This window comes from Penicillium coprophilum (assembly GCF_028826855.1).
Source record: "Penicillium coprophilum strain IBT 35676 chromosome Unknown utg000001l_segment0_segment0, whole genome shotgun sequence".
NCBI lineage: Eukaryota > Fungi > Ascomycota > Eurotiomycetes > Eurotiales > Aspergillaceae > Penicillium > Penicillium coprophilum.
Genome location: NW_026622720.1, coordinates 676,982 through 703,623, shown reverse-complemented (window position 1 = coordinate 703,623; position 26,642 = coordinate 676,982). Strand labels below are relative to the sequence as shown.

The 26,642-nt window shown below is 47.3% G+C and overlaps 8 protein-coding genes across 8 annotated transcripts; 5 read left to right on the top strand and 3 right to left on the bottom strand.

The window, feature by feature from the left end:
- Positions 1–270: 270 nt before the first annotated feature.
- N7500_000249 (uncharacterized protein) lies at positions 271–1,382 on the top strand (the record flags this gene model as incomplete). The annotated part of the gene is made up of 3 exons (XM_056671395.1): positions 271–307; positions 432–701; positions 754–1,382. 3 exons carry the CDS (start codon positions 271–273, stop codon positions 1,380–1,382), a joined length of 936 nt encoding a protein of 311 aa, XP_056536968.1.
- A 473-nt stretch (positions 1,383–1,855) lies between these two features.
- Positions 1,856–3,870, bottom strand: N7500_000248 (uncharacterized protein; the record flags this gene model as incomplete). The annotated part of the gene is made up of 5 exons (XM_056671394.1): positions 1,856–2,379; positions 2,452–2,569; positions 2,634–2,780; positions 2,851–3,282; positions 3,352–3,870. 5 exons carry the CDS (start codon positions 3,868–3,870, stop codon positions 1,856–1,858), a joined length of 1,740 nt encoding a protein of 579 aa, XP_056536967.1.
- Positions 3,871–4,266: 396 nt separating this feature from the next.
- On the bottom strand, positions 4,267–5,461 carry N7500_000247 (uncharacterized protein; the record flags this gene model as incomplete). Its single annotated transcript, XM_056671393.1, has 4 exons — positions 4,267–4,373; positions 4,438–4,531; positions 4,592–5,311; positions 5,372–5,461. 4 exons carry the CDS (start codon positions 5,459–5,461, stop codon positions 4,267–4,269), a joined length of 1,011 nt encoding a protein of 336 aa, XP_056536966.1.
- An 843-nt stretch (positions 5,462–6,304) lies between these two features.
- N7500_000246 (DUF3176 domain-containing protein) lies at positions 6,305–8,011 on the top strand (the record flags this gene model as incomplete). Its single annotated transcript, XM_056671392.1, has 1 exon — positions 6,305–8,011. One exon carries the CDS (start codon positions 6,305–6,307, stop codon positions 8,009–8,011), a length of 1,707 nt encoding a protein of 568 aa, XP_056536965.1.
- Positions 8,012–9,746: 1,735 nt separating this feature from the next.
- N7500_000245 (uncharacterized protein) lies at positions 9,747–12,306 on the top strand (the record flags this gene model as incomplete). Its single annotated transcript, XM_056671391.1, has 4 exons — positions 9,747–9,841; positions 9,916–9,989; positions 10,140–11,798; positions 11,864–12,306. 4 exons carry the CDS (start codon positions 9,747–9,749, stop codon positions 12,304–12,306), a joined length of 2,271 nt encoding a protein of 756 aa, XP_056536964.1.
- Positions 12,307–14,474: 2,168 nt separating this feature from the next.
- On the top strand, positions 14,475–15,749 carry N7500_000244 (uncharacterized protein; the record flags this gene model as incomplete). The annotated part of the gene is made up of 2 exons (XM_056671390.1): positions 14,475–14,595; positions 14,659–15,749. The coding sequence occupies 2 exons, from the start codon at positions 14,475–14,477 to the stop codon at positions 15,747–15,749; spliced, it is 1,212 nt and encodes a 403-aa protein (XP_056536963.1).
- A 975-nt stretch (positions 15,750–16,724) lies between these two features.
- N7500_000243 (DEAD/DEAH box helicase) lies at positions 16,725–20,957 on the bottom strand (the record flags this gene model as incomplete). Its single annotated transcript, XM_056671389.1, has 12 exons — positions 16,725–16,985; positions 17,052–17,228; positions 17,281–18,305; positions 18,365–18,563; positions 18,620–18,707; positions 18,762–18,861; positions 18,957–19,111; positions 19,165–19,366; positions 19,420–19,504; positions 19,553–19,573; positions 19,628–20,351; positions 20,398–20,957. The coding sequence occupies 12 exons, from the start codon at positions 20,955–20,957 to the stop codon at positions 16,725–16,727; spliced, it is 3,597 nt and encodes a 1,198-aa protein (XP_056536962.1).
- A 1,810-nt stretch (positions 20,958–22,767) lies between these two features.
- N7500_000242 (uncharacterized protein) lies at positions 22,768–26,468 on the top strand (the record flags this gene model as incomplete). The annotated part of the gene is made up of 13 exons (XM_056671388.1): positions 22,768–23,664; positions 23,720–23,740; positions 23,791–23,875; positions 23,931–24,012; positions 24,073–24,192; positions 24,248–24,405; positions 24,468–24,567; positions 24,629–24,716; positions 24,764–24,941; positions 24,995–25,016; positions 25,056–25,881; positions 25,940–26,116; positions 26,169–26,468. The coding sequence occupies 13 exons, from the start codon at positions 22,768–22,770 to the stop codon at positions 26,466–26,468; spliced, it is 3,054 nt and encodes a 1,017-aa protein (XP_056536961.1).
- Between the last annotated feature and the right edge of the window lie 174 nt (positions 26,469–26,642).

Below are 26,642 nucleotides of genomic sequence, written 5' to 3'. Positions count from 1 at the left end.
TGGCTTTTGCGGCCGCATTTATTGCCACAGCTTTGCCTCTTCCGTGATTTCACCAATAGAATCGTATACTCTGGATCCTTCAGGATGAGATATCTCCTCCTAGCAGCAAATAAAACCGCAATGATGTTCCTGACTTTGACTTCCAGCAAATTCCTATTGCATATCCACCAGTGTCCTACATTCTTTCCGATCATTGCGCTCCAAAGACAAATACAGACAACTATAAGCGTCATGGTAAACTTGCAGTCTGTTGACCTAAATAACAAAGACATGCACGCCTTCGGGCCTGGTCTAGTCGCAGTTTTCGGTATGTAAGCAGAAATCCTTCAATTGTGAGTGGTTGAGAGAAGCAGAACACCACGCTGCTACTGAATGAGTCCAATGGGAGATAGAAAAATAACTAATTTCTCGTGGCTATTGTCTACTGGTAGTTGGAGGAACTAGTGGCATTGGCGAATCCACGGCGCGGGCTTTTGTTCGACACGCTCTCTCGCCTCATGTATACCTCATCGGACGAAATGCCAAACAGGCATCGAAGATCATCAAGGAGATGCGCGAATCTAATTCGTCGGCAGAAGTGAGATTTATCAAGAAAGACATTTCTCTCTTACGGGCTGTGGACGAGGCTTGCCGGGAGATCCAGCCACCGAACGGCGTGAATCTCCTATTCTTAAGCTCTGGAATATCAAAAGGAGGAGAAGGTATGGTTTCCATACTATTCCACTTGCTTTTTATCCGAGACTTGTCATTCAGAGATTAATAATGTAACAGAAACGGAAGAAGGGCTTAACAAAAAGCTCAGCCTTCATTATTACGCTCGCATGCGATTTGTCGTCAACTTGCTCCCGCAGTTAACAGCGGCTTCTCCTCGGCTTTCTAGAGTTGTCTCCGTTCTGGGGGCTGGAGGCGAAGGCCCATTGATTCTCGATGACCTGTCTTTGAAGTCGAACTACTCCCTGCGCAACTGCTCCAATCATGCTATCACAATGACATCCTTGGCAATGGAGGAGCTTGCTCAGGCTCATCCTTCGATATCTTTCATCCACACGTACCCTGGGGTAGTTAACACCGGGCTGACACGGGATCTAGGCTCGATTGCTCATATGGGCGCAAAGGCCTTTCTTGCCCTCGCCTCACCCTGGGTGATTCCCCTTGAAGAAAGTGGTGAGAGGCATTTGTATATTTCAACAAGTGCGAACTACTTGCCCCAATCGAGAAAGGGCGATAAGCATGCAGACATTGAGCCTGCGATGAACGCTTACTTTTTGGATTCGTGTGGACTTGGGCGCCCCAATTTGAAAATCTTACGGGCTTATCACGCGAATGGTATCTCAAAAAAGGTTATGAAACATACTATGGGTGTCTTTGATCGTGTTCTTTAATGAAAGCTCCAAGCTTTATACCAATCAATGAAGACTGTGGTACACGCCAATGTGCACCCTAATTTGAGGCCACTGTTTATTTTGTACAAATTTCAAGAACATCGAAGCTGCCAACAAGCAAGAGCACTGGCGACTAAGTCTGCCACCTCATAAATCATAATCACCTTATTGGATGATTGTCTAGTAGTGAGATATACGTTCTTACCACCACCTTTTCTAGGCCGATACGATTTCACTTTCTCTTTCAACTATACCTGGTACTCTATGGGGTATTTCTTCGCTCGCATCTTCGTGGCTATAGGTGTATATTCCCACAGTGTATATAGGTCAGAACCTGATTTGCACTACAACTTGCCAAATGCGCTAATACGTATCGTGTTATGTATTTTGTTGTAGAAATAAGTGTCATCCATAATGTTGTAGCGAAATACGACAGTGAAGCAATGTGAGACACCTGGGTAGTTCAGAGGCTTTTATAGTGTCTGGTCGCCCATAAAGCTATAATCTACCGTCGCGCGGCTATAGACTTCCTCAAGGGAAAGATACTCTAGCGACAGCTGCCACCGGTCCCCCAGCTTCCCCATACACTCTTTTATATCTCCTAGGCTTGATCTGATTGCTTCATCCCCAGATTCCCGGAGCACCCAATGATATGTCGCCATCGCACAGTAAATTGCGTCAAGCACAAATGGGCTGACCTTCCCAAGATGAGTTCCGTATTGCGGACTAGCCTCTAGAAACCCTATAATACTTAATGCTGCATTATGCACTTGGTCACTTATGCTCTTCACAATGACAGTCGCCTGGACCTGGAGGAGCTGCTCTTCCGAGGTTTTAGCATCTCCAGCAAGATTATAGCCGGGTTCATCTCGTAACTTTTCCGGACAACAGAGGTTGTCTAGATGCATGAAGAGTGCGGACCAGGTCAGGCAGCGAGGAGCGAGAAAATCCAAGAATTTGTCCGGATGGTGATAGAGCGATAGACTTTCGTCCAGTGCTGCACTCAAGGAACATAGGTTCTCAGTAATGGCAGTGATACTTTCGAGCGCATGTGAAGATGAACGCCTACATTCCGCAGCTCGGCTTATACAAAGAGCACTTTGACACAAGCGGGCGAATGGAGACTGAGCAACAGAGTAGGGGGTGGAGACGGCGCTATTTAGTGCGCGCGTCACATCGCCGGAATTCTAAAAGAAGCGTCTCATTGTCAGCAAGTTGAGCTAATGCAGTCACATGTAAAAGACAATGTACCCATGCGGAATCATTCACTGGCAAAGTATCAGAGTCTGTCGGCTCCGAGAGGGAGAATCTTCTCCTACTACCGAGCGAGATAATCCGATCGAGGATAAATATCGCCCACCAAACGCGTCTTCGCTCTTCAACTTCGGTCCAGGTTGTCTGTTTCAAAGCAGAATTAGAATATCATGTAGGAATGGACAGTGCCAAGATGAGCCTAATCATAACATACATAAGGGCTCAGAGTTCTCGAAGTTTTCCCAGCAGATGTAAGTTCCAGCATGTCGGCGTAACGGGAGCAAGCGCCAACTGTCATCCACGCGGCAGGGTAGATAGAATGGCTGTATTCGTAGAGGGCCACCAAAACCATGGCCTGAAGGCAGCGAAGTGACACTACACTGTTTGCCTCGAGGGTCGCCAGAAACGCTTTTGTGGTTACGTACAGCGAGTTGCTGTTGGCGAGCTCTGTTGAAGAAGAGGTATGAGCAGTGGCCAACTTCATTGCAAGGAAAAGCATTGCAAGATCGGGGCCACCATCCTGGAAAGGAATGCCCAAATCGATCCTTTTCCTAGAAATTATTGGCATCCAACAATGGATAGTTTCAAAATAGATTGTCGAACTCTCCAAAATACCGCCCCCATCGTTGAGGATGGCGAGGACTTCCTAAACGCCAGTCAGCATGCGACGGCACAAAGGCTTAGAGCCCCAAAGTACAAGAAGCGAGAGCCGTACTAGTGGTATGTTAATTGTTGGTCTCGAACGCCGCATCCCGGCCCACTGATAACAGTCGGCATCCAGGAATAGTGCGGAGGGAAATCGGTCGTCCCGCTGTATCTGGTTGGGCCATGTCGAGTTGTGAGAGTCGGATGTAATGCTAGCCGACGAAGAGATTCGACTAGTACTACTAAGACGATCTTCAAGCTCTGCAATCCTGGATTGGAGGGCTACGAATTCGTCGGCGGTTGGGGGTGGTTTGGGGCTATGATCATAATCGCAGGTGCGGCCTGTCCGAACACAAAGACTGCATTCGGGCAAATTTTTGTCGCACTTGCGCTTATGTTTTTTACAAGGACCACAGGTCTGATGGGCCTTCGATGACGTATCGTTCATCTTGGACAAGTACAAAGAAGAAACATTGAGCAAGCAGAGACCAAATGTCTTGAGGTTGTCGGTGGCGAGTGGTGCGGCCGCAATCTCCGCGCGGTATCCCGCGCAGCACACATTCCTACCCCAGGGAATCGGTGACCGCATGAAACAGGCTCACAGCGCTGAATTTTTTTTATATTTTGTTTACCAGGATCTGATCAATGGGAATATTATGTTCCTTGATCTTTTGCGGCAACATAGTGTTCGAAAATGTCCTTGTCAAATTCCCAGTCAGCATTCTATGTATGCTTTATCCACCCCTGTGGAGATTTCCAAAATTCGTGACGCGAAACTACAAAGTAAGCCAGCTTTTACAGAGAATTTCAGTGTAGATATCACGGCCGCAGGTGCTATTCAATCCACAGTATCATTTTTATGCAATTCACCCGAACACCTGAGGCTACACTGACAACCTGTTCAGGTATTGGGTCTCATTTCAACTTGGACTCTGTATGGCTATCTTCAAGGTGATGTGCTAACTGAGGCGATCATTTAACATGCTTACATGTAAGGCTTCACCTGTTCCAAAGTCCAATTCCAGAACTCTTCTCCGAGTTGCGGGTCCACCAAGTCCTTTCGGACCTTCTCAAGCTTTCCGAAAGGCGAAACTAGATGGAAATTGTTAGAAATATCGGTTCCGTGGGGCACAGGAAATACGCAAGAGAGGCCTACCCCATGCTCCGTTGTCCTCCTCTGTAATCGTATCGCTAAGGCCTGCGAACAACTCGGTGTATGCACCATTGATCGGTTCCGATGCGATGAGTTTCTATGTTGTTAGATTTGGGTATGGTGGCAAAGAAAGCATGGGTAACTTTAGGAAACATACAAACATGTTGAGCTCCATTTTCGACATGTTCTGCTGCAGATTTGTCACAAAATTGCCGGGATTGAGAGCCTGGTTTGTGGTCAGAAAGGAGGAAGCCAGCGCGCGAATGAAGTATGGAATGCTCACCAGGCTAATGATACCCGTCCCTTTGGTTCTTCGTGCAAACTCGGCTGAATGAACCACACTAGCCGCCTTGCTACGTGAATATTTCGTCCAAGCACCCTCCTCTCGATGGTAATCCATATTGGTCAGATCAATAGCAGGATTCGGTGCAGCGTCGGCAGCACTAGAAGAAACCCAGATAACGCGAACAGAGTTTTTGGGTGCTGAGTTTGCAGCAGTCTCGAGTGCCGGACGAAGAAAGTGGGTGAGCAAGAAGTGAGCGATGTTGTTGACGCCGTACTGGAGCTCATAGCCCTGCTTTGTCTGGGAGCCTTCGGGCGGAACCATAACACCTGCATTATTCCACAGAACATCTAAGCGATTCTCCTTTGCCAAAAACTCATTGGCTGTCTGCCTGATAGTGGTCAAATCGTCGAGTTGAAGGTTGAGATATAGCAGCTCACCCTTTGAGGATGGATGAGCCGCCTTTATCTCCTCAATACAGTCCTTTGTCTTTGACTCAGACCGGGCAGCAAGGTAAACTTTTCCATTATGCTGATACAAGATGGTGGCGAGAAGTTTACCGAGTCCCCCGGAGGCGCCTGTCACAAGAAACACCTACTCTAGAGTTTAGTTAACTGATCAAGAGGGAAAAGGGCATTGGTGCGGAGGCCTCACCTTGCCGCTCTGGTCTGGCAAGTTCTTCTCAGTCAATGTTGCTTTATTAGGCAAAACAGTGCTGCATCTCATTCCGAGGTTAAAACCCATGATGGCGGCTGGCAAGGGTGAGGGTGAAATCAAACAAGGCAAGGACAGTTGCGGTAAAAGGTTTAAGTAACTTCTCCATTAGCATCGGAGAATGATTCACTGGCTATTTAGCTTTGAGCTACCGACCATTGGAGCATTCCCGTCTAATCTTGCCGAACTGTTTTCTCCAGAGCTGGATGCGGCCGCACTTCCCACTGTGCATAACATGGGTACGGGATGAATGACGTCAAAAAAAGGCCTGGACAAAAGCGACCCAAAATGACTAGCTGACCGTGCCAAGCCTTACTGCAATCATCTTGAGAGAAAAAATACAACACTCTAAAGTGACGATTGATAAGTAGCGAACCCCCTGTGGATCATCATGAAATGGATGTGATAGAGCTAGCTCTAAGTTTGATTGGCTCTCAACAGAGATATAAGAACACATTATTCGATGCCTAAACACTGGGTCTCTTGGCCTCAAAGTGAGACCTACATAAGAGGTTCCGATCTACGTGATCTTCATGCTGATCAACATACTAATAAGTGTTAGTGCTATGCAGTAAGCCACACTGATCAAGGGGTTCCAACTTGGCTTCGTTGACATCGCCTTCTTATACCGAGAATCTTGAAGTGCATACGGAGTAAATTATTCCTTGATACGGAGTACCGTAGGCTCTCCAACACCACCTTGGCCAAATTAAGTATACCATCGGCCACTAAGCCCAGGAAGCTTTACCAATGGGTTTACATGATACTTGTTCCAAAAGAGCAACCAAAATGAATCAATGGAATTCCTGTTGCCTTGATACTTGGCGGCTAGAGACACTTGCTACTGTATTTAGCATCGCTTGCTTTATTGCCATGTGTGGTATCCTATTCGCCTATGACCAAAAGGCCCGACCCGAGCTTCGATACGGCTTATCCTTGAACGCTATCATCTCAATACTAGCAACAGGTTGCAAAGCCTCCTTGATGTTTATGATAGGAGAGGCTGTGAGTCAATTAAAATGGGTCTGGTTTCGTGCAGAGCCGAAGCAGCTCCTCCACCTGCAGCACTTTGACAGTGCAAGCCGAGGATCCCTCGGCTCTATTATGATTCTGTTCCAACACAGAGGACGGACTCTCGTCTCTTTTGGGGCAGCCATCATTGTTCTTTTACTTGCATTTGATCCATTTGTTCAGCAGATCTTGAGTTATCATACTCGGTCAGCTGCTATTCACGATGACACCGGGGTTGCAGTAACTAAGAGGTTAAAACATTTTGTTCCAGACGCGAGCGAAGTTGAGTGGGATTTAGCCTGGGTATCAGGAATCTGGTCTAATGATAATATGTTCCATCCAACCTGCTCGTCTGTGAACTGTACATGGCCTCGGTACCGCTCTATTGAAGTGTGCAGTCAATGCGCGGATATCACGACCTCTGTGTCGTTGGATTGTCATAAGGATGACCGGGACGACAGCTTTTGGAATAAGTACGATCATGAAACGGAGTCCTATAATTACAATGCATCATGTCATCTCGCCCATCCACAAGGAACGTCGACCGACTTTCACGTCAAATTCGGAATGGCGTATAAGAGCCCGAGTGCTGGTCGTGTGGGGATACCAGAAAATATTACCTGGTATGTCTACTCTGCTTTCGATCAGAATGCCGACATCAGAGTGTACCAACACATCGAAAACTTGACGTTTGCCGAAGTTGCCAATCCTTTGGCGGTGTTCGCGCTGGCCAAAGTTGGGTATAATTCAACTTACTTCGACTCAGATCCCATCAAGGGGATCAAGCTCGATAAGGTTACGGAATGTAGCCTTGCATATTGTCTCAATGAGCATGATGATTCAGTTACCAACGGCGTTCGCATGGCCAATATCTCCACCATCGATTACGGCCAATTGTTCTGGCGACATGGGAGGACGTTCGCGGGAAATCAAACACTCTGCTGGAGGCCTACATCCAGTCCATGGAACATCACCTTTGAGGGTGATCCGGCGCGGTCCACTTCATTCCAATTGAGCCCCGTTGAATTTGCATTTTGTGGTATTCGACCGGGAGTATTATTGAATGTGGGCCCTTTTGTGGGCTCCTCGGCCTTCATCTATCACATGTGGGACGTTGACAACAAACCTGCATCGTTTAAAGATCCTGACCCTAACACGGAGCGCATTGGCGTTGTCGGTCTTGAGGTTATAATGTCTAACGTTGCCGACTCCTTGAATAGTATGGCATTGCATACCAGCGGTGAACGTGTGAATGGCACCGCGTATGCCATCGAAGTATTTGTGGAGGTGCAATGGGCATGGTTAATTTTGCCAGCCCTACTAGTTATTTCCGGGACTTTGTTCTTTGTCTTGGTCATCCTTATAAACAAAAAGGACAATACATCACTCTGGAAGTCATCGGTGTTGGCATATATCTATCACGGATTGAATGATGTTGGTCCCGCTGATTATACAACTGCCAGTAAAATGGAAGAGAAGGCAGAAGACATGGATGTTCAGCTTCAATTCTCCGATAAAAAGGGGGATCTGATACTAGGGAGAAGGCAAAGTAACACTGCGACAGATTGAAGAAGATATCAAGTCCCTTCAGACTCAAGCAATTTCTATGCATTTTCATTCAAACTCATCCCTTTCGCCGCCTTGATTGAATCGAGATCTCATACTCGACAACGAACATTTCGGCGCTTGCTTGCACTGTCATCTTTTTCCTTTCTTTCTTTCTTTTTGAATTGGTGACAATTTTATGGCTCTTTTGGTCTTGGGCACAAGAAAACCTATCATATATGGCGAAAGAAGAGCATGTGAATATTATCAATGGTCTTCCTCGTCTGTGTCTTTCGGTTCTCACTACTTCGTCGGGCTCAGTAGCAAAAGATGCGCTCTGGGCTTCCCAGTGCGTTTCCATGTCTTTCGTGAATGTAGCTTGCCATTTTTTTGGCATTAGCGTAAATTGCTCATGCTCCACGAAATAGTTTCTATGTTACAATCCCGTACCTCGAGAACTATTTCAACCCGTTTTACCATCTCTAGGTCCTGGCGTCGTGGCCCAAGAAAATGATTGCGGTAAGTGACCTCTTGATCACGTTCTGTTGGTTGTCATTTACGGAATGAGTCTCGTCCTCCGTCGACTCCATCTACAGATTGTCAATGTTCAACATATAAGAATGCTATCTCACAGCATACCGTCAAGTCTTGATCAGGCCGTTAAACCGCCATGTTACAACATAAAGAGTGCTATCTCGCGACACTCTGACTCGCATATCGGGTCATTGGATCGAAAAATCTCGAACTTAACAGTATCTGGGACCCTATAAAGATTGCATAATAAACGATCGGGTTTGGGCTCCGGCATATCACATTCAGTCCCAATTCTAACATGAGTACTTACTAAAACAGAGGTCCATTCCACAATCTTTGCGATTATCAATGAGATGTCCTGTTGGCAGGGCAGTACCGCCTTTTGGTCTATCATCCTGGGGGCAGATATTTCACCATAGAAGCTTTTTCTCAGCGCGTTAAATCGGTCGCTGTAGACCCTTATCCTGGACTCCAAATCCTTCGCAGTGCTTTCTTAAGGCAGGTACGCAACTCTAGTGTATGTAATACAGGCGTTATCCTATGACTCGAGATGAAATATTGTTACCCATCTCCAAGTAATAGCTGTCTTCTAGAAATTTGTTATGAGGGATGCTCAGGCTATTCTACACTGGTTCTAGTAGTTGGATTCGCTTGTCTTAGAGATAGGGACATATGTATATACTACCGACGTTCGTGATATTGTACCATTTTGTTTGTCTCAAAATCAAAATTGATCAGATCAAAGGATATATGTCGGATCAGTAGTGAAAAATTGCCCCAATCAGATGGTCTTCGCATTGTTATAGATCGTGTCTGCTTTTCAACCCATTTTTTAGATGCTTAAACGAAAATTTACCTGCTTATGCAAGAGTCGCATAGTGATATATGGCATTTGCCGTTCAAGAATAATATTCAAATTGAAAAATTGACAAGCAAATTAATTATAATTCCCATCAGCACCTGGGCAACTGGCAAGTGGAAAGTTGGCTCCCAAGACTCTGGTCACCGCCATCGCCACAAGGTGGCTTGTGTGCTTCTCCTCATCCAACCTCTTTTCCATAACCACCCAACGCTGCCTGCCTCCTATTCACCATATTTTACTTAAATTCTTCTATTCACATATACTCTTTGATTCCCTCATCCGGTTTTGTTACTCCCTCAACCAATGAACCGATCATCATAGTGAAGAAGACCACACACACACAACCACACAGACCGAGCCGCTATGGCGCGACGGTACGAGATCGATGAGCTGATATGGCTTCGCGGCTCGCCCCTCGTCGCAAAGCCTCCCGGCCTGCCTCCAATTGAAGAGTGGATGTATGTTGGCCCTGATACCTGCAATGCTTCGGATGTCCCGCACTGTCAACGTCAAGACTGACCGCAACCTCTAGGCCTCAACCTGATCCGACAACCGCACAACGAAAAACCCATGGCACCCGTGATACCAACAATCCGACTGAAACCGGTACGGGCAGAAGACCTAGCTTTTTTGAAGCCAAGCATATATCTCGGGGGTCTAATTCTGGTATTATTATCTCCCTTCCCCTCGATCATCAAGTACCCTGATCGATATGCAATGGAGGCACTTGCTAATTTGGATTCCTTATATTCTTAGAGGACATTGTACTCGGCCCCCCGAAAACCGCGTTCGCCTCATCTCGCATTGGCGGCAAAGGATCGTTCGATCTGACGGACCGACCAGCGGCGCAGCCCAATAACTCGGATGAAACGAAGAACGACCGATTCAACTTCAGAGACAGGTTCCTCAAGGATCGCGATGTCCCGGATAAGGAGTTGGATCGACGGGAGGCCAAGCCAGCACCATTGAGTGCCCGGCGTGGTGAGCGAGAAGACTGGAATGCCGGGCGCCCACGTCGCACATTCGGTCCAGATGAGCAGGAGCGTAAACCCAGACGAAACGGAGAGTTCGACAGATGGGAAAACAAAGAAGCACCCCGCGATCCTAATGCCGAACGGGTTCCCCGTGACAAAGATGGCCGTTTCCCCACTCGAAAAGAAGGACAGCCCCCGCGATCCAAATATGAAGGAAGCTGGTTCCGCGACGAACAGGGCCAAGAGGGTGCCAGTCCGGCTGTTGATGTTGATGACGATAAACCGCCCTTGCGCAACCGAGAATGGCGCCAAAACCAGACCCGACACGGCACCGAGCGTGAGTGGAACCGCGGTGCCAAATTTGAACAAGAACCCGAATGGCTGGATGCCAATGACCGAGACGAACCGCGACGAGCACACACACAGGAGGATTTTGAGCGCTGGAAAGAACGTATGAAGGCTGGATCTGGACCATCCGCACAAACTCCGGCACATGCCGAGGAAAAGAGAGAAGCACACGTTGAAGAGCAAAAGCCAGAGGCCCGTCGTACTGATGGTGAGATTTTCAGTAATTCTGGTGCTCAGTTCATGTCCGACGATTCGATGGAACGATTCTTCGGGCTCCTGGGTGATTCGAAGGCGCAGCCTCAAACCCCAGAAGTTAGTACTCCTGTCGCTGCAGACCCAATCGTCAAAAAGGAACCCTCCCCCTTTCCCGGAAAACCTGGAAAATCATCTCGTTTCGCTGGTCTCTTTAGTCCCATGCCAGAGAGCCCTGTCAGAGAGCCCGAACCAACGCCTTATTTCAATGCCCCGCCACAGCACCAGCCCCAGCATTATCAGCAGCCCCAGCCGGCACCCGAAAGTATGTCTTTCCCATCCTACAGTGCGGACCAAGAAGGCTTCCAGCGCATATTGCAAATGCTTGGTGGGCAACGTTCGGAGAATGCTACGCCTCACGAGATGGGTATGCCGCAGCAACAACGGACAATGTCCATGATGCACGCCGAGCAGCAACATGCGGCTCTATCTCTGTCATCTCCCTCCAGGGAACACCCTCACCGATCCGATTACATGGGACCTGGCCCCGAGAATCCCATGGCTCAAGGTGGCCCCAAGGATCCCCAGGCACTGGAGAGAGCGCACTTGCTTCGTTTGATGCAGCAAGTCCGAGTCGGACCACCGCCTGCGGGCCATTTATCCCAGCAGTCTCCCAACCAGGGTATTGCCCCACCTCCCGGTCTGATGCCAGAGGGCATGCCACGGCCTCCGCCAGGGCTTTCTGCTCAAAAGACGCCCACTTTCCTCGACGACCCGGCAATTGCAAACATGCAGCGACCAGATAGCGAGCACCTCCGCCGGCGACCTGCAAATGGTCCGCCTATGGGATTCTTTGACGATATGCCGTTCCCTCAGGGTAATCAAGGGCCGATGACCCCAGGTGGACCTATGACTCCGGGTGGATCGCGCCCTCAAGGTGCTAACCAGCCCCCCATGCCACTTCAGCGACCCCCGGGTCTCGAACATCTGCCACCCCCTGGATGGACTGGCCAGCCTGTCCCCCAGCAGGGAAATGTACCAAGCCCCATGGGCCCTCCTGGAATATCCACTCCAGGCCGCGGCATGAACCCCAACTTCCCCCTGGCATGCTTCCTATGCCCGGCAACGCGCCTCCAATGAATGAGCGCCAAGGCTTCCCTCGCGGCCTGCCTCCAGGCATGATGCCCCCTCCGGGCTATCTGAACGGTCCTCCCCCAGGCTTCCCTCCTATGCCACCAAACCCCGAGGCCATGATGGGACTTGGCCCCGGTTCTCAGGGCCCCTTCGGACCTGGCAATCCTGGCCCACAAGGCCCTCCCCCTTCGTCTAGACACCTCCTGGAGATGTTCGGCCAGTCCAATGGCGGTGACGTCCGTGGTGGCATGGTCGGTCCCGGCCAGTTCAGATAAACGGAAAATATCGGAAACGGATTTCTATCGCCTCGCCTACATTTACGCATCATTTACCACTACCCAATGACCATTTATGATTATCTACGCTAGCTTGGTGAAGCCGATGTACAGGGGCTCATGATCATCGTTTTTCATTTTCTAACAACTCCAGATCTCACGGCAATGTCGCAATTCCTCTTGAGAGAACAAAATACCCATTTTCTTATTTCTTTTTTCCTTCTCGAAATGTATTTGCCCATGGCCCTTTCGGCCAAATGATGCCGTGTTCGATCAATGCCTCTTACTCCTCCGCGTTTCAGCCTTTGCTGCGTTGGCTTTGGGCTACCCTGGTGTGGTTTTGCTGCATCTATTATCGGGCCTTTTCTTTTCCTCTCATATTTTTCCTGGTGTTCTTGAAATCTCTCAAGGGGCGATGCTTCCGTGCTGTGTCTTCTGGTACTGGATCTGATGACTATAGTCGAGATGACTATAACTTGGGGGTTGACAATATTGTGTGGATAAAGTGGTGGATGGATGGTCTTGAACTATGACTTCATTGGGTCTCTGGTCTCCGCTGTTTGTCAGTAGATTCATGCTTTAGTTTCATAGATAGCTGACCGATGCCAATCTATCCGTCACTTGTTGAGGTTTGGGATCCTTGTAGAAAAAAATTTTATGTCAAAGCCTTTGCGGGGCCGGTGATATCTCTTGGCCCGGTATCAAGTCAAGTCATTGTCAATTTCTATGCGGCTTCTATACGAACCAAATAAGGTACCATGTCCCTACTCGAGACCGTACCTCGTTACATGCTACTTTTCCTAGGGTCAACCGTTTGTTTGCTATAGTGATTTTTGTGTTTTCCATGTCTAATTGCATATACTCCATATGCTGTATTGTCTGGAAGCTTTGATTATGTTTGTAACGTGACTGGGCATCAGTGATTGCACCCCGCCGTCTTCATCCCTCATACCGCCTTTCTCAAACGTATGGCCATGAATCGAATCTTCCTAAAACAGCACATGAAGCTACTTTTTCTTGACGAAAACAAGGGTGCGCTCTTCATAATCATATGTTACCCTTAGTCAAGATGATTGAAATCACTGGAATTTCTCTGCCCGGCAGAATATTGTGTAATACAAACATGTGCCCAAGTCGGGAGAGCGCAATTACTTAGATCCATTGACTGTATCTATATGTTTGGTGGTCTTTTTCTGCTTAAATTTATGAGAATTCCACATAGTAGAAATTCTCCGGCTGCGTGAACTACGCACATGCCTACAAAATTGTAATGTTCCTCCTGTGAGAGGATTATCTTTACAAAATTAAAACACCTTTCCCCGTAATGTGGCCTCGGCAACTGGCATGATACTTTCTGTATGCTGTGGATGTACCCATGAACGTGACTCCACGTGACCGAGCTTGCCCCAATCGATCTATACAAAGCGATCTGTACAAGGATTACCTGTGCTAGAGAACATATGGAAACCCATCTATGGAGGACGCTTGTATAGCAGAACGCTTAAAAACATACCTGACAATATTTAATGATTAATCCAGTTACATTGGGGTCCAGGCACCTAGAAATCTACTAACATGCTGACTCTGTGGATCCCCAGCTCCCAGACGAGATCGACGACTAATCGTGAGCCTCATCGCCGACTAATCGAGGGCCTCATGAACGACTAATCGGGGGCTACATTGACGACTAAGCGCAGCAAGCCCCCACAATAGACTTTCAAAAGAGGTAAAGTACAAACCGTGTAATTCCATCTGTGATTCGATCTTATCCCTTCCCTGTCGTCACCCAACAGAGCGCCGGCGATGCCTCTACAAGAATAGACGACACGACCGAGTATCGAGGACAGATACAGATACAGCATCAAGCTGTCTCATCCTACAATTGAAACAGTCAAGTATATCCCTCGTGCTGATTCCAGTCCTTGAAATATTCTTTGGTCCCATGCTAACATCCTCGAGACATAGCCGAGGTGCTTCAGCCCACCGACCACCCTCAGGCCTACCCGATACTTCGAATCAAAGATATTGTTGCATCCCATCTTGAACGGTATGATCTCTATTTCAAAATTCACAAGAACTCTTTGGCCAGAGATAACCGCAATAGAAGGACTTGCAACGCTTGTCGAAGGGCATTGAATGCTAACTGAATGGCCGAGTAGATTTTCAATATGTATCCTGCAGAAATGGAGGTATCTCCTGATGTAGACGACGACAGGGTACGTGAATGTTCCGGCGCTTCCCCTGTTTGCGCGCGCGCATCTTCTCAAACTAACTCTCGACGCTCTCCGCGTTCGTGACCCAGCTCGCTCATCTCCAGAGCGATCCCGCAATTCCCTTTTGTGCTACCCTCAGTTGAAGACGACTTTGAAGAAGCCTCTTCCGTCTCCTATGCTACCGGATCAAAGCGAAAGCGTGACACTGTCACTCCGCCCGCGCAGAAACGTCCAGCTTCTGAACCCGGTGCACCTTCCCTTCCTCAGGACCGACACCCTCCTCACTACAACTGGTCACGCGACTGCACTCCTATTCTTGACGAGTCTCTGCTGAGTCGACGTAAGTCTCTTTCCCTCTCATGCCATCTTGCCTTTATTCCCAAATGCTTGGACGAGCAACTTATTGTTCCGAATTTAGTAAGCACTGAAGAGCCCGAAGACCTCGAAGAACTTGTTAGGACACGTCCGTTTGGCTGGGCTCGTGCTCTTCACGGAATGTCTCCCCTGCGGCCCCTGGAGCTGCCTAGCAGTCCACACAGTACCACCAGCTCGCGCGTTTGGGAAACAAACCGGCCTTCCAACTACCACTTCACGATCTACGAAGACTCACAGGGCCATGCGACACCAAACGCCAGTCCTCTGCAGGAAGGCTTCCACCCACAGGAAGAGGATAAAGAAAACATCTTTGTTTCTCGCTCTGACTTTGATAGCTCTGATGATGAAGGAGATCAGTCTCACCCTGACCTCGCCTGGAGTGAAGCTTCCACCGGGCCTCGTGATGCCTTCGGTCTGCCACTCAATCGCGAGATGTCTGACTTTGTCCCGCCTCGCAATGCGCCATTCTCCGAGCGTCCTATGCGTCAGGGTCGTGAGGTTCTGCGAACCATCTGGGTTGACGAGGCGCAAGCCCCCGAGGAAGATGATGATTGGCTACACGATGGCAGTCTGACTGATACCCAGATTCGGGAGATTGAGGATATCGAAGCAAGTTACCAACGAGGACAACTAAGCAGAGCCCGCTCTAACCGCCACCAGGCTTTGCGTGATGATGCTCCTGTTCAGGCTTCGACCAACTTCCACACCGATGTTCGTCGCGTCCTTCGTTTCCAGCGACACGAGGACCGGTCTACCACTCCTGAGGATGGCCCCGTCCCTTCTCAGGATCGCCTGGTTACCCGCGAGGGAAACGAGGACGAGCTTCAGGGGGAGGATCAGGAGCAGGACCAGTAATCTGAGGTCAGATGAATTTCTGCTCTGAAACTGTTCGCGATCTAACACTATGCATCACACGATCTTCACTGTATCTTGTGATAATCTTCGTTCTGTTTGACGCAATCTGCAATTTTCAGATCTGTGCTCTTTTTCAAATATGCTTTCATGATTCACGGCATGTATGACTAGTTTATTGATAGCCGATGAATCTTATTATTTTTTCAAGCAAAAATTGCTGCGCAAGTGGAGTAGACCTAAGCATTGACATGGCTTTATAGGAGCGTATCATCACCAATGTCAAATATGTCTCACATTCAGGGTCTTGTCCACGAAGAAGAGAGCGCACAAATCTATCCCCGAGTACCAGTCACACAGGGTTTGAAACACCCAGCTAGTTCTGGGACATAGGTATACTCGGGCATGGAATTCCCGGATATTCATCTAATGCTGGTCTTTCTAAGGGTTTTCTTAGAAGTCTTTTTAGGTGTCTTTCTTGGTGTCTTTTGAAGCGTCTTTCTACGAACCTTTCTATGCGTCTTTCTACAGGCCCTCGAATGTCTTTTGAACGTCTCTTTAGATTGATCAAAATTTCATGCCGGAGAACAAAATGTACACTGCAATCATCTTGTGTCCAGTTTCTACAAATCGATTAGATCTACGATGATATTGAAAATGATCCATTTTGACCAGCATAAAGTGAACGTCGCTTCTGCTATGTAAATGAACCCATCGTCCTAGAAATAATTTCCACCACTAAGAATAAATGTCCCTTCCAGGCTCAAGTTGCAGATCTCAAATCCATCCATCCTGCGACGCACACTGCCATGGTCCATATCTTCATATTTTCCCTTTTTGGGGGTTTGTGATTTTCATAATTTTTTGGTATTTTCTCTCCATCTTTTTGCTCGTGCTTCTTCTAAAGATTCAAGCAAGCTAGCTCCGAGGTAAAAATCAAATGGCGATTCGTTTGGCGGTGGCTTTGGGCGCGAGCTTTTACGTAGTCGTGGACGCATTTTCGGAGGACAAGTGAACTCTGAAGCCCTTCTTGGGGTCCTCAGTGACTTCACCAAACATCTCCAGCAACTCTTTGAGTGTATTCCGGTCCATGAGAACATTCTGGCTCATAACTTCGCCGATCTCCTTAGCTTTCCGCTTCTGGGTTCTGTCCATCCAATCGTCAATAGAGTGATTGACCATGAGCATGACACATTCGACATCTCGTTGTTGGCCAAGACGCCAGAGACGGAAGAATGCCTGTCGTTGCATTATGATATTAAAATACTAGATTCTTCAATTCTCAGTTCACGCGCGTCCACATACCTGGTCTTGTACGGCCTCATTCCACCATAGATCAATCAAGATACACTTGTTGGCTACGGAGAAATCAAGACCTAGACCCCCTGTTTTGATGGAAGCAATCATAATCCTAGTTTCAGCGTCATCCCGGAAGTTGCTCAGACTGATTTCTCGTGACTTATTGGCCATTCGACCGGTCATCTGGTGAAGTCATATTAGGTACGCGCTCTGTCCATGGCCTGGAAGAACTTACTTGAGAGTATTTCCACCCATGTACTTCACATAGGTACTTTAAAAGCCTAGTGCTGTTGATGTACTGTGTGAAAATAACGATTTTGGCCGTGTTGTCGTTTTCGAACCACTCTTTGACTTGAGCCGTAAGCGCATCAAATTTGGCTCCTGGCATCGATTTCCCAAATATCGCGATCCAATCGTGACTTTCGTCAATCTCTTCTTCCTCACAGGGAACATCATCCTCATCGGGGGATATGTCTCGCTCTTCGTCTTGGCTCCCACGTTCGCTTTCATCTTCGAATACACCTAGGCTTTCGTCGGCCAACAGCCATTCTGAAAAAGTAGGAACAGGATCCTCACCCTTTCGGCGCTTCTTCGTTCGAGCTTCCTTTTCTGTTCTTGTCTCTGGTGTGGCTGGCCGCTTTTGCGGGCCCATCGGTCTAGCAGTCTCGGCATCCTCCGGTGGAGGTGTGTCGAAGTCATCGTAGAGCCCGTAGAATGCAGCCTTTTTGATCGTAATTCTGCAGGCACGGCATTGTCGAGTGACACCATCGGTGCTCCCTTCTTCGTCACCGAGTGCGTCGAAGCATTCTTCACAATAAAGATGTTGACAGTCCGTGATAATTGCCCTCGTTGGAAGTCCATGACATCCAGGACAGAACCAGGTGCGATGATCGCTCTCATAGAAGTCGCCTGCCTCAAATAGCTCTTCGTTCTTTTTTCTGAACTTGGAAACAAGCTTTGTGCAATTTCCAGGTGGCCGCGGTCGAAGATTCTCGCTTTCTGTCCGAGGTCGCAGAGTAGGCATGGGCATATTGGTTTGGTATCTTCCGGAAATACAACACTTTGCGATAGTGCTTGACGGAGAAGGATCTCCTGAACTCGTCTTATTTTTCACCCAGGTCTTCAGCTGTGCGTCCAGCTTTTTGTCGAAATTGCATACTCGCTTTAGGTAATCTTCTGCGGCAAGTGGATGGCTGGTGAACATCTGCAACTTTAGGATCATTGTCAAAATACATTTGCTCTGGGTTTTTAATTCAGTGGCTGTGGCTTTTGATTAGCGAATTCAGTTGATCACAGCCTTGGAGGGCTTCCGAGCTCACTATTGACTTTCTCGATAAACCTTTCCACAATTGCCCTGTATATCTGCCTTTCGACTGGGTAAAAATCAATTCTTGTTTCTCGTAGATCAAATTTTTTGAGCTCAATAAGGGGTCTCCCCATATGGCGGCTTTCGTGAGTCTTGCGATGGATGACGGCGCGAAGCATATTGATCAAGCGGTCTTTCGCATCTTCCGTTCCCTATATTGGCAAAAAAATGTTTAATGTCCATTTTTCTGAACCAGGAAATAACTTACATCGCAAAAGTTATGCATGAACATGTGGTACGGGTGACTGTTGGGCACACCAATGAACGCGAATAGAGTATACAGATCATCAACGGAGCTATGTTCAACGTTAATACCTGTTTGTATTGATTTGAACGAGGTTTGTACTCACTTGTGCAAAGGCGTTCCAGTCAAAGCCCATTTGAAGTTCCCACTTAGAGCACGAACTGCAATCGAGGTTCTTGTGGTCCGGTTCCTGATAATGTGTGCCTCTGAAAGCTATGGTTAGTCGTCGTCTTTCTCAGGCTTTTCGGTGGGATTTTCAGAGGGCTTCTCAGATATTCTTCTTGGATCTCCCTGGACTTACCATCGAGAACAATTCTGTGCCAGTTAATCTGATGAAAAGCGCCTATCTTCTCATATTCCTGGTCCCACCATTCTCTCACAGCGGCATTCGTCCTGAGTTCAGGAGGCGGCTTTAGATTAGGGTATGAGGAAGAGATTTCCTGGTACGTTGTCAACCTGTATATTATTAGCACTCTTGTAGAATTATGCTAATTGTAACCAGTACTTACACAATACCGTGCTGTTTGAGATGGTGGGCGAGCTCATCGGTTTCCACGTGTGCACCAGAGCAATGTGCAATGATGCTACCAGCTGCTCCTTGAACACAATGTTGTCGAATCTGCGACATCCAGGTGGGTATCAAATTTCTCGGGGCGACAATCAGAGTGGGACCTTCTGGCTCAGATGGAACCTTTCGGTTCACGATGCACGCTTAAAATATTTAGCTCTCTGGCGACACGGCCTGTCATTTTCACTTCTCTTACCTAGTGCCGACAGAGTCTTACCAAAGCCCATCACATCACAGAGTAAGCCCCCATTGGGCTTGCTCAAAGAGGTTTCGCGTTTGCACTGTATTGATCAGTAAACTTGAGATTGGAAGAAGGCACTCGAGCTCACCATCCAAGAAGCAGCCAATATCTGTCCTAGATGTTAGTTTTGTAGGAAGTACTAAATTTGGAAGTCAACACAAACCTGGTTGACCATAAGGCTTGTTTTCAGCCCTCTGATCTTCCATTTTCCTTGCCCGTCCGACCGTGCTGATGGATTGAAGGTTTTTGTTGCTTCATCCAGGAGTAATATGTCTGCTCGTGCTCCAGGCTTTTCCGCAACTGGAATACTAGCAAGCATCTCTTTGAAGGCTTTTTGCTTGTTTTTCTCTGTAGAGACAAAACTGGGGGGTAACGGATCCTTTCCTCTTTTGCGGCCACTGTCGTTGTTAAAGATACTGCGGATCTCTTGAGTTGTCAAAACCGTGGGTGGACGACGATATTTTTTCTCGTTGCCTCTTGGACCAGACGTCTTTTGAATTTGGGGCTCGCTTTCATCGGCCTTACCACGCTTTCGAGTGCCTTCCTTCGAAAGCAACTGAGCAAGGCCAAGCTCTTTGGCCCTTTGAATCCGCGATTTTGATAGTCGGGTACCCGGTAGCTTTACTGTGATTGGCTTTCTCAAGTCTGTGTTGGTTTGCTCTTTCCATTGAGGCTCCTTAAGTTGAGGCTTTTCTTCCAAACTAGAAGAAGAGGTATTATCACTCTCTGGTGCTTCAGGTTCCGCGTGGACATTCAGGCTGCAAAGCCTGTCAAGCTTGACTTTTCTCCTTCGTTCGAGCTCTTTCTGTCTGCGCTTTTCGAATTCAACCTGCTGCTCCATGGAGGGAGATTGTAGGCTTTGAAACTCTTTCTGGTAATCATTGAATCTAGGTCCATTGGTTATTGTTCTCTTGAGGCTTTCATAACACTTACCCAGAAATATCATCCTCGCCTGGCTCAAGGAAATCATTGGTCTTAGGGGTGGTTGAGTGCGAGGAATCATCACAACTCTCAACTGGCTGTTCAACTGTCTCAGTGGTCTTTTTTGCGGCCTTCTGTTGTTGGTAGATAGCCAGTAGTTCCATGCGCGGGATTGAGCGTTCTTGGACTGATGGATTTTCCTCATTTGTGAGGTCAATAACGATATAGTGTTGCACCCGCTGGCCGTTGTTGAACTCTGGTGGTTCCATTTGGATACCAGATTGCTGTCTGGTATTGGATTCTTCTTTGAATTTCACTGGCCTGAACTTGTCCCAAGTCTTGATCTCCTGGGCGTTCTCATCGGGAAATTCTTTCTTGATCCGCGGACGATTCAATTCGGCAGAAGTAGATTGGTCATTACCCAAGCTCTGCGCGTCCGGGTAAATTGTGTTTTGAGGCACATATCGAGCCCCCTCGGAATGTCTAAAAGTGAGCTGACTGTCACTCGGTTTGGACTGGGAATGAGAGACTTTGGGGACTCTTTCTCGGTGTATCTCTCCGGAAGATTGCATTGTGACGGTTCAAGCATGCAGTGAAATAATGAATGCAGTAGGGCCGGGTCAATTGAAGAACACAAAAGGTATAAGCTGTGTTGTAAAAGGATATTGTAGCAATAGGGGGATGTGAAGGGAAACAGAGAAGTATGGTGTGAAACAAAAGAAAGCCTTGGCGATCAGCTCTAGGGCTTGAGATAAAACATGGGGAGAGGAAGTCAAACAGAGGATTGATGGCTTGTGTTTAGATGTAAGATGCCGAAGGCCTTAGCAAGTGACAATTGGGCCTGGTCATTCGAAGAACGCGCGATGAAGGATCAATGGTGTGCAGCAAACAAAAGGCTCTTATAATCACTGCCCCTGAGGTTGAGAAAGGAGAAGTAAGATAGAGGAAGACTAGTTCGTGTTTGGCAAGTATTGAACGACGTTTTTAGTTAAAGCTGTAACACTGGGGATATAATTGAGGGACGATACTCATTGTATGCTGTGAAGGAAGTAGAGCCTTCTAGTCACTAGCCCTAGGGGTTGAGATGACACATTGGAAGACGAGATATGGAGGAGAGGATATAATGAAGGTACTGTATAAAAGATACGTGGAAATCAGGACCCGGATAAGATGGGGCTCATTGAAAACAAAAAAGCTGTAAGTTATGTTATAGAGGGTAGTGCAGCAATATAGCAATGGGCGATATGAAGGGAGATGAAGGGTAAGTTCTGCGAAGAAAGCAAGCTTCTTTCTTAACAACCACTCTAGGTAACGAGGTAAATTTAAGCATAAAAAGGTATAAGCTAGGTGATTAAAGATGGTGCATGATATACGCGTAATGTGAAGGACGTAGAGCCCTTTGATCACTGCCCCTATCAACCGAATGAAGCTTTTGGCCTTTCTGTAGCGGAGATACAAAATAGCAAGTATTAGTGGTGATGGAGAGAATATTTGGCCAAGGAGACTGAGAAAATATCAAAAACGATGGAACGAGATATCCATTGAGCTGCTAAAAAAACACCAAAAACAAACACTCGAAAAGCTATTGAGCCAGACACACAAAACAAGATATTGAAAAATATTCTAAGAGAGGTGTCGAGAATATGCTGTTATGCTTCGACTTTGTAGAAAGACATTGAAGAACTTCAAGCACGATCTGAAAAGGTGCTACATGGTTCCTAAAACTTCTTACCTGGCATTGACATGTGTGATGTTCACTTCATCCGGACATCTCGGGCATATAAATTCTCCATTCTTATAACCTTCTCGCAGACTCTCTGTTCTCCTTGATTCTATACTCTATCCTACCAAGTTCATAGTCTCCATCTCTATAATCCTTCTAATTTGTGCATCATTACCTCTTCTTCCTTCGCTGAATCTTTGTCACTTCGTGGTTCAGACTGGATCTTCTTCCTTCACTGCGCTCGTTAATGCCAACCTTTCCCTATACATTCTCCTTCATTCTGCATAATATTCAACCGTTCATCTCAACCATTCATTTTAACCTCTTTCATTACCTCCATTCTGAATATCTTCTGCACAACTTCCGTTATCCTCGCACTCTGTGTTATCTTGAGCTCTTGCTTGATCTCTAAGGCTCGCCGAGTTCCATTCCCACATCCCCCATTTCGGACTTACGCACAGTCCAAATTATTTCACTTTGTTCATTCAAATCCGTTCATTTACCTCTGTTTCCCCAGCATCTCTATCCAACTCTACCCAAGCAGAAAATTTAAGGACAAGCGGCCTGTGTTTATCCTTGGGCCTCATTTTCATCTCACTGCTTGATACTCGAAACCCCTCAATGCATATTATGATTTGAATATGCAAATTCAAGTCACGATGGATCAGCCAACTGAGAACAGCCCAACCAAGATGGATCAATCGATTGAAAACACCACCATTCCAATTGAGGATATCTTAGAACAGATTCCAACTGCCATCAATGACGTGCAGGTTAAATCTGAGCCAGATACGTTGAGCCCGGTGAACAGTCTAGCCAAGGATACAAACCTGGAAGTCTGTATCCCGACTTGCAAGCCAAATCAAGAGCTACGTGCAGCCTACATTGCTTCAAGAAAAGTCCGGAACCAGAGCTGGGCACAAAATGATTTGCCCGAGGAGCCCGAGGAGAAATCACTGGATGAAACACACTTGAAAGCCCCTTCCGATGACGAGCAGCTTTCTGGGGACAATCAGCAGTCTTCTGGTGAAGATGGCCAGTCTTTGAGTGGTTATGATCAACCTCTTAGTGACGCCGATCCCTCTCATAGCGAAGATGATCAGTCTTTCGGCGAAGATAATCGGTCTTTCGGTGACGATGATCAGTCTTCTACAGACGAAAAGTCAGACCCTTCTTCTGGCAGTGAGAGTGACTTGAACCCCATAGATAGTCCTCCGAAGCCAACCGAAAGGCGGTCGGACAAGTCGAGCAAGGCTAAAATTTCGTTGGCCTTGGGTGAAACAGTCGAAGGCTTGATGACAAGCAATATACTGAGCTCTGCGAATGCGGATGGAAATGGGACTGATGTGCAGCAATTTGTCCCTGTTTCTCGGAAAAGGGACAAGAAAAAGGCTCTCGCGGAGGAGATTGATAAGCTTCCAGTTGCGGACCAAGCGCAGGCCAAAAAGGACGCGGCTGGATTGATCAAGGACTCAAAGAAGTTCAAGCGTCCGGCGTCAATCGTCGATATGCACTGGAAGATTCGGGGTGTCAAAACACTTCTGAAGCACCATCAGGTTCGGAATCTCTCAGACTCAATTTGTGATATGTGACTAACAATTAAAACAAAAGCTCAAGGCTGCTGCGTGGATGGTAAGATTGGTATCTTCGATGTTGTGACATGATATAGCTGACCTGCATAGCGCGATCGCGAACAATCAAAGAAGGAGCCGAATGGGGGCTTGCTCTGCGATGAGATGGGTCTTGGAAAAACTCTCACAGCTCTCAGTAAGAACGACAGATTTAGGGCTATCTTGTCAGACAGCTTATTTTTTTTTCATAGCAATCGTCGCGCACGAAAAGTTCCCACCTCGTTCAAATGCCCCGACCCTAATTATTGTCCCAAGGAGCTTGGTTTCCCAGTGGTATGCCTCCCTCCTCGGCTCAGAATATAAGGAGAATGTTGCCTAACTCGGCTATTATAGGATGGGCCAAATATCCCTCCATTGCGTGAAAAAGATAAGCAATGACGTTCTCGAGCACTACTCTGGTTCCCGAACAGGCCAGCGCGAAGTTGTGAAAGTGATGCAAAAAAAGCGCATTGTGTATGACAATATTTGATGCTGTTTCTTACGTTCGCTGACATGATTAACCTAATAGTTTGACCACATATCAGGAGGTCTGCAGTTCGCATCCGAAGTTGAAGCCGCCAGTCAAAATCAAGACCCCTGAAGAGCTTGAGGCTTGGAGAGAAGAGGAATTCAATCGCAGAGCTGGACCTCTCCATAAGGTTAAGTGGCATCGGATCATTATTGATGGTACATATACGAAACTGCCAAAGACATTCATCTTTCTTGATACTGATTCAAAAATTTTGCAGAAGCTCATTCGATCAAGAATAAAGATTCCGCAACCTCTATTGCTGTCCGAGCCTTGCAGGGCAAATGCAAATGGGCTCTGAGCGGAACGCCTTTGCACAAGTAAGCACAAGCTACTGGCTTTGAAATGAGGGCAATCCTTCACACTGACTGTATGTTTCAGTGGCGTGGAAGAGCTTTACCCGTACCTGCATTTCATCTATACAACAGAGAGAATGGGATATGAGTCCTTCTTGAAAAGGTTCTCCACTGTGAGTCTCGTGGACCTTTGCTTCCAAATCCAAAACTAACCTCTCAGGGATTGAATCATATTCTTAAAACCGTACTGCACCGCAGTACATACAGTACCCGGATCCTCGGAAAGCCCATTGTTACGCTGCCTGGCATCAGCAATCGAGTTGTGGAAGTCGAGCTTTGTCCAGCTGAAAAGCTTCTCTACAGGGAGATCCAGGATCTCGGCATTGCAATGATTGATGGTATGTTGAGCAAGGCCAGTGATAAAAAAAATTGAATGCTAACACACCATAAGGCTTGGCAAGTACAAAGAAAGAGTAAACCAAATGCATCTTGGTCGTAATTCTAATGCTTAGAATGTTTGTGAGCCACCCACTCCTCGCTCAGAGGTTTCTCGAGACCGTGCTCAATCAGCGTGTGATTGAAGAGCTCAAAACCATGGCACAACATGGAAAACAAGATGCGGCCAAGACTCCATCAAACACCATCATCAATTTGCTTCTCACTGTGGCAGACAAGGTTGCTGCCCGACCAAGGCCTCCAGGAGACTTCCACGTGCTTCGTGACATGTATCACAAGCACATCTTGCACATCCGCGAAAATGGCGAAAAAGAGTATTCAAATTATCAAGAACATTTGCGAAGGATATGTCCTTGCTGCAGGAGCATGGTTTGGGAACCCAAGCCATATGTGGTTACATCTTGTCGACACGTTTACTGTCAAGGCTGCTTTGATAAGCTGCCTGATCAAGATGGAAAGACCGATTCTATCACCCGTATCTGCAATTTCTGCAACGAGCCCATCGAGGAGGCCGGATATTCAGAGGGTTCAGCAAAGACCTCCCCCAAAAAGTCACCAAAGAAAAGAAAGCAGTCCACACCGAAGAAAAAGGGCAAGGAGATATTCGAAACAACAAAGCGGCGACGAAATTCTTTCAAAAACCAAGTTCTACTCAGAGATATATCGGATGACGAGTGGGACGATCCTGATGATGATGAGAGTGATTGGGTTTCGCGTATTGGCGATCGCATGCCATCAGCAAAAACCGTAGCGGTTCGGGACATTGTTGCAAATTGGGTGAATGAGGATGAGAACACCAAGATTGTTATCTTCGTTCAGTTTCTCAAGACCGTCAAGCTTCTTCAGTTCATGTGCGATAAGGAGGGCTGGAAATATGCGCTTGTATGTCAAATATGGGAACGAGAATCACCAAGCCACACAACTAACTACGTGAATATAGATAACAGGAAAAGTATCCCCCGCCGCGCGTGACGACCAAATTGAGAAATTCGGCAATGAGAAGGACATCAAGGTCTTGATCTCTTCCCTGAGGATTGGAGGCGTTGGTCTCAACTTGACCATGGCTAACAAATGCATCCTCGTGGATCCTTGGTGGAACGAAGCAATCCAACATCAAGTGAGGAAAATTTAGGACTCAAGTCTAATTCAAGCTAACAATCAGTTGCTAGGCATACTGTCGCCTGTACCGCATTGGACAGCACCGCGCAGTGGAATACGTCCAAGTCATTGTCAAAGGATCCATTGACACGTGGATGATTAGCTTGCAGAAGAAAAAGACTAAGAACATTCGTCAGTTGCTGAGTGCGGACTCACTTCAGGAGATACTCCGACCTTCCGGGGATGTCCGCGAGAAGCCAAATGGTGGATTTTCGATCTCCACTAGCAAGGAAAACAAGCACCTCCAGGCCTGGACACAGGTTGTTGAATCAGGGGTCCTTGACGACGTGGATTCTTCGGAGGAAGATTAGGAGGTGAACAGGAAAGAACGAAGGAAGCGTGCAGAATGAGGGGCTTGAGCAGTGGCTTGCTTCAGCTGCAAAGGACATTTATCATTACGGTTATTTTGCTGCCCAAGCGGCTCTCCTAGGGTTAGCATCTACACTCATTTGACTTACAAGAAGTGACGCTCGTTATCAATGGAC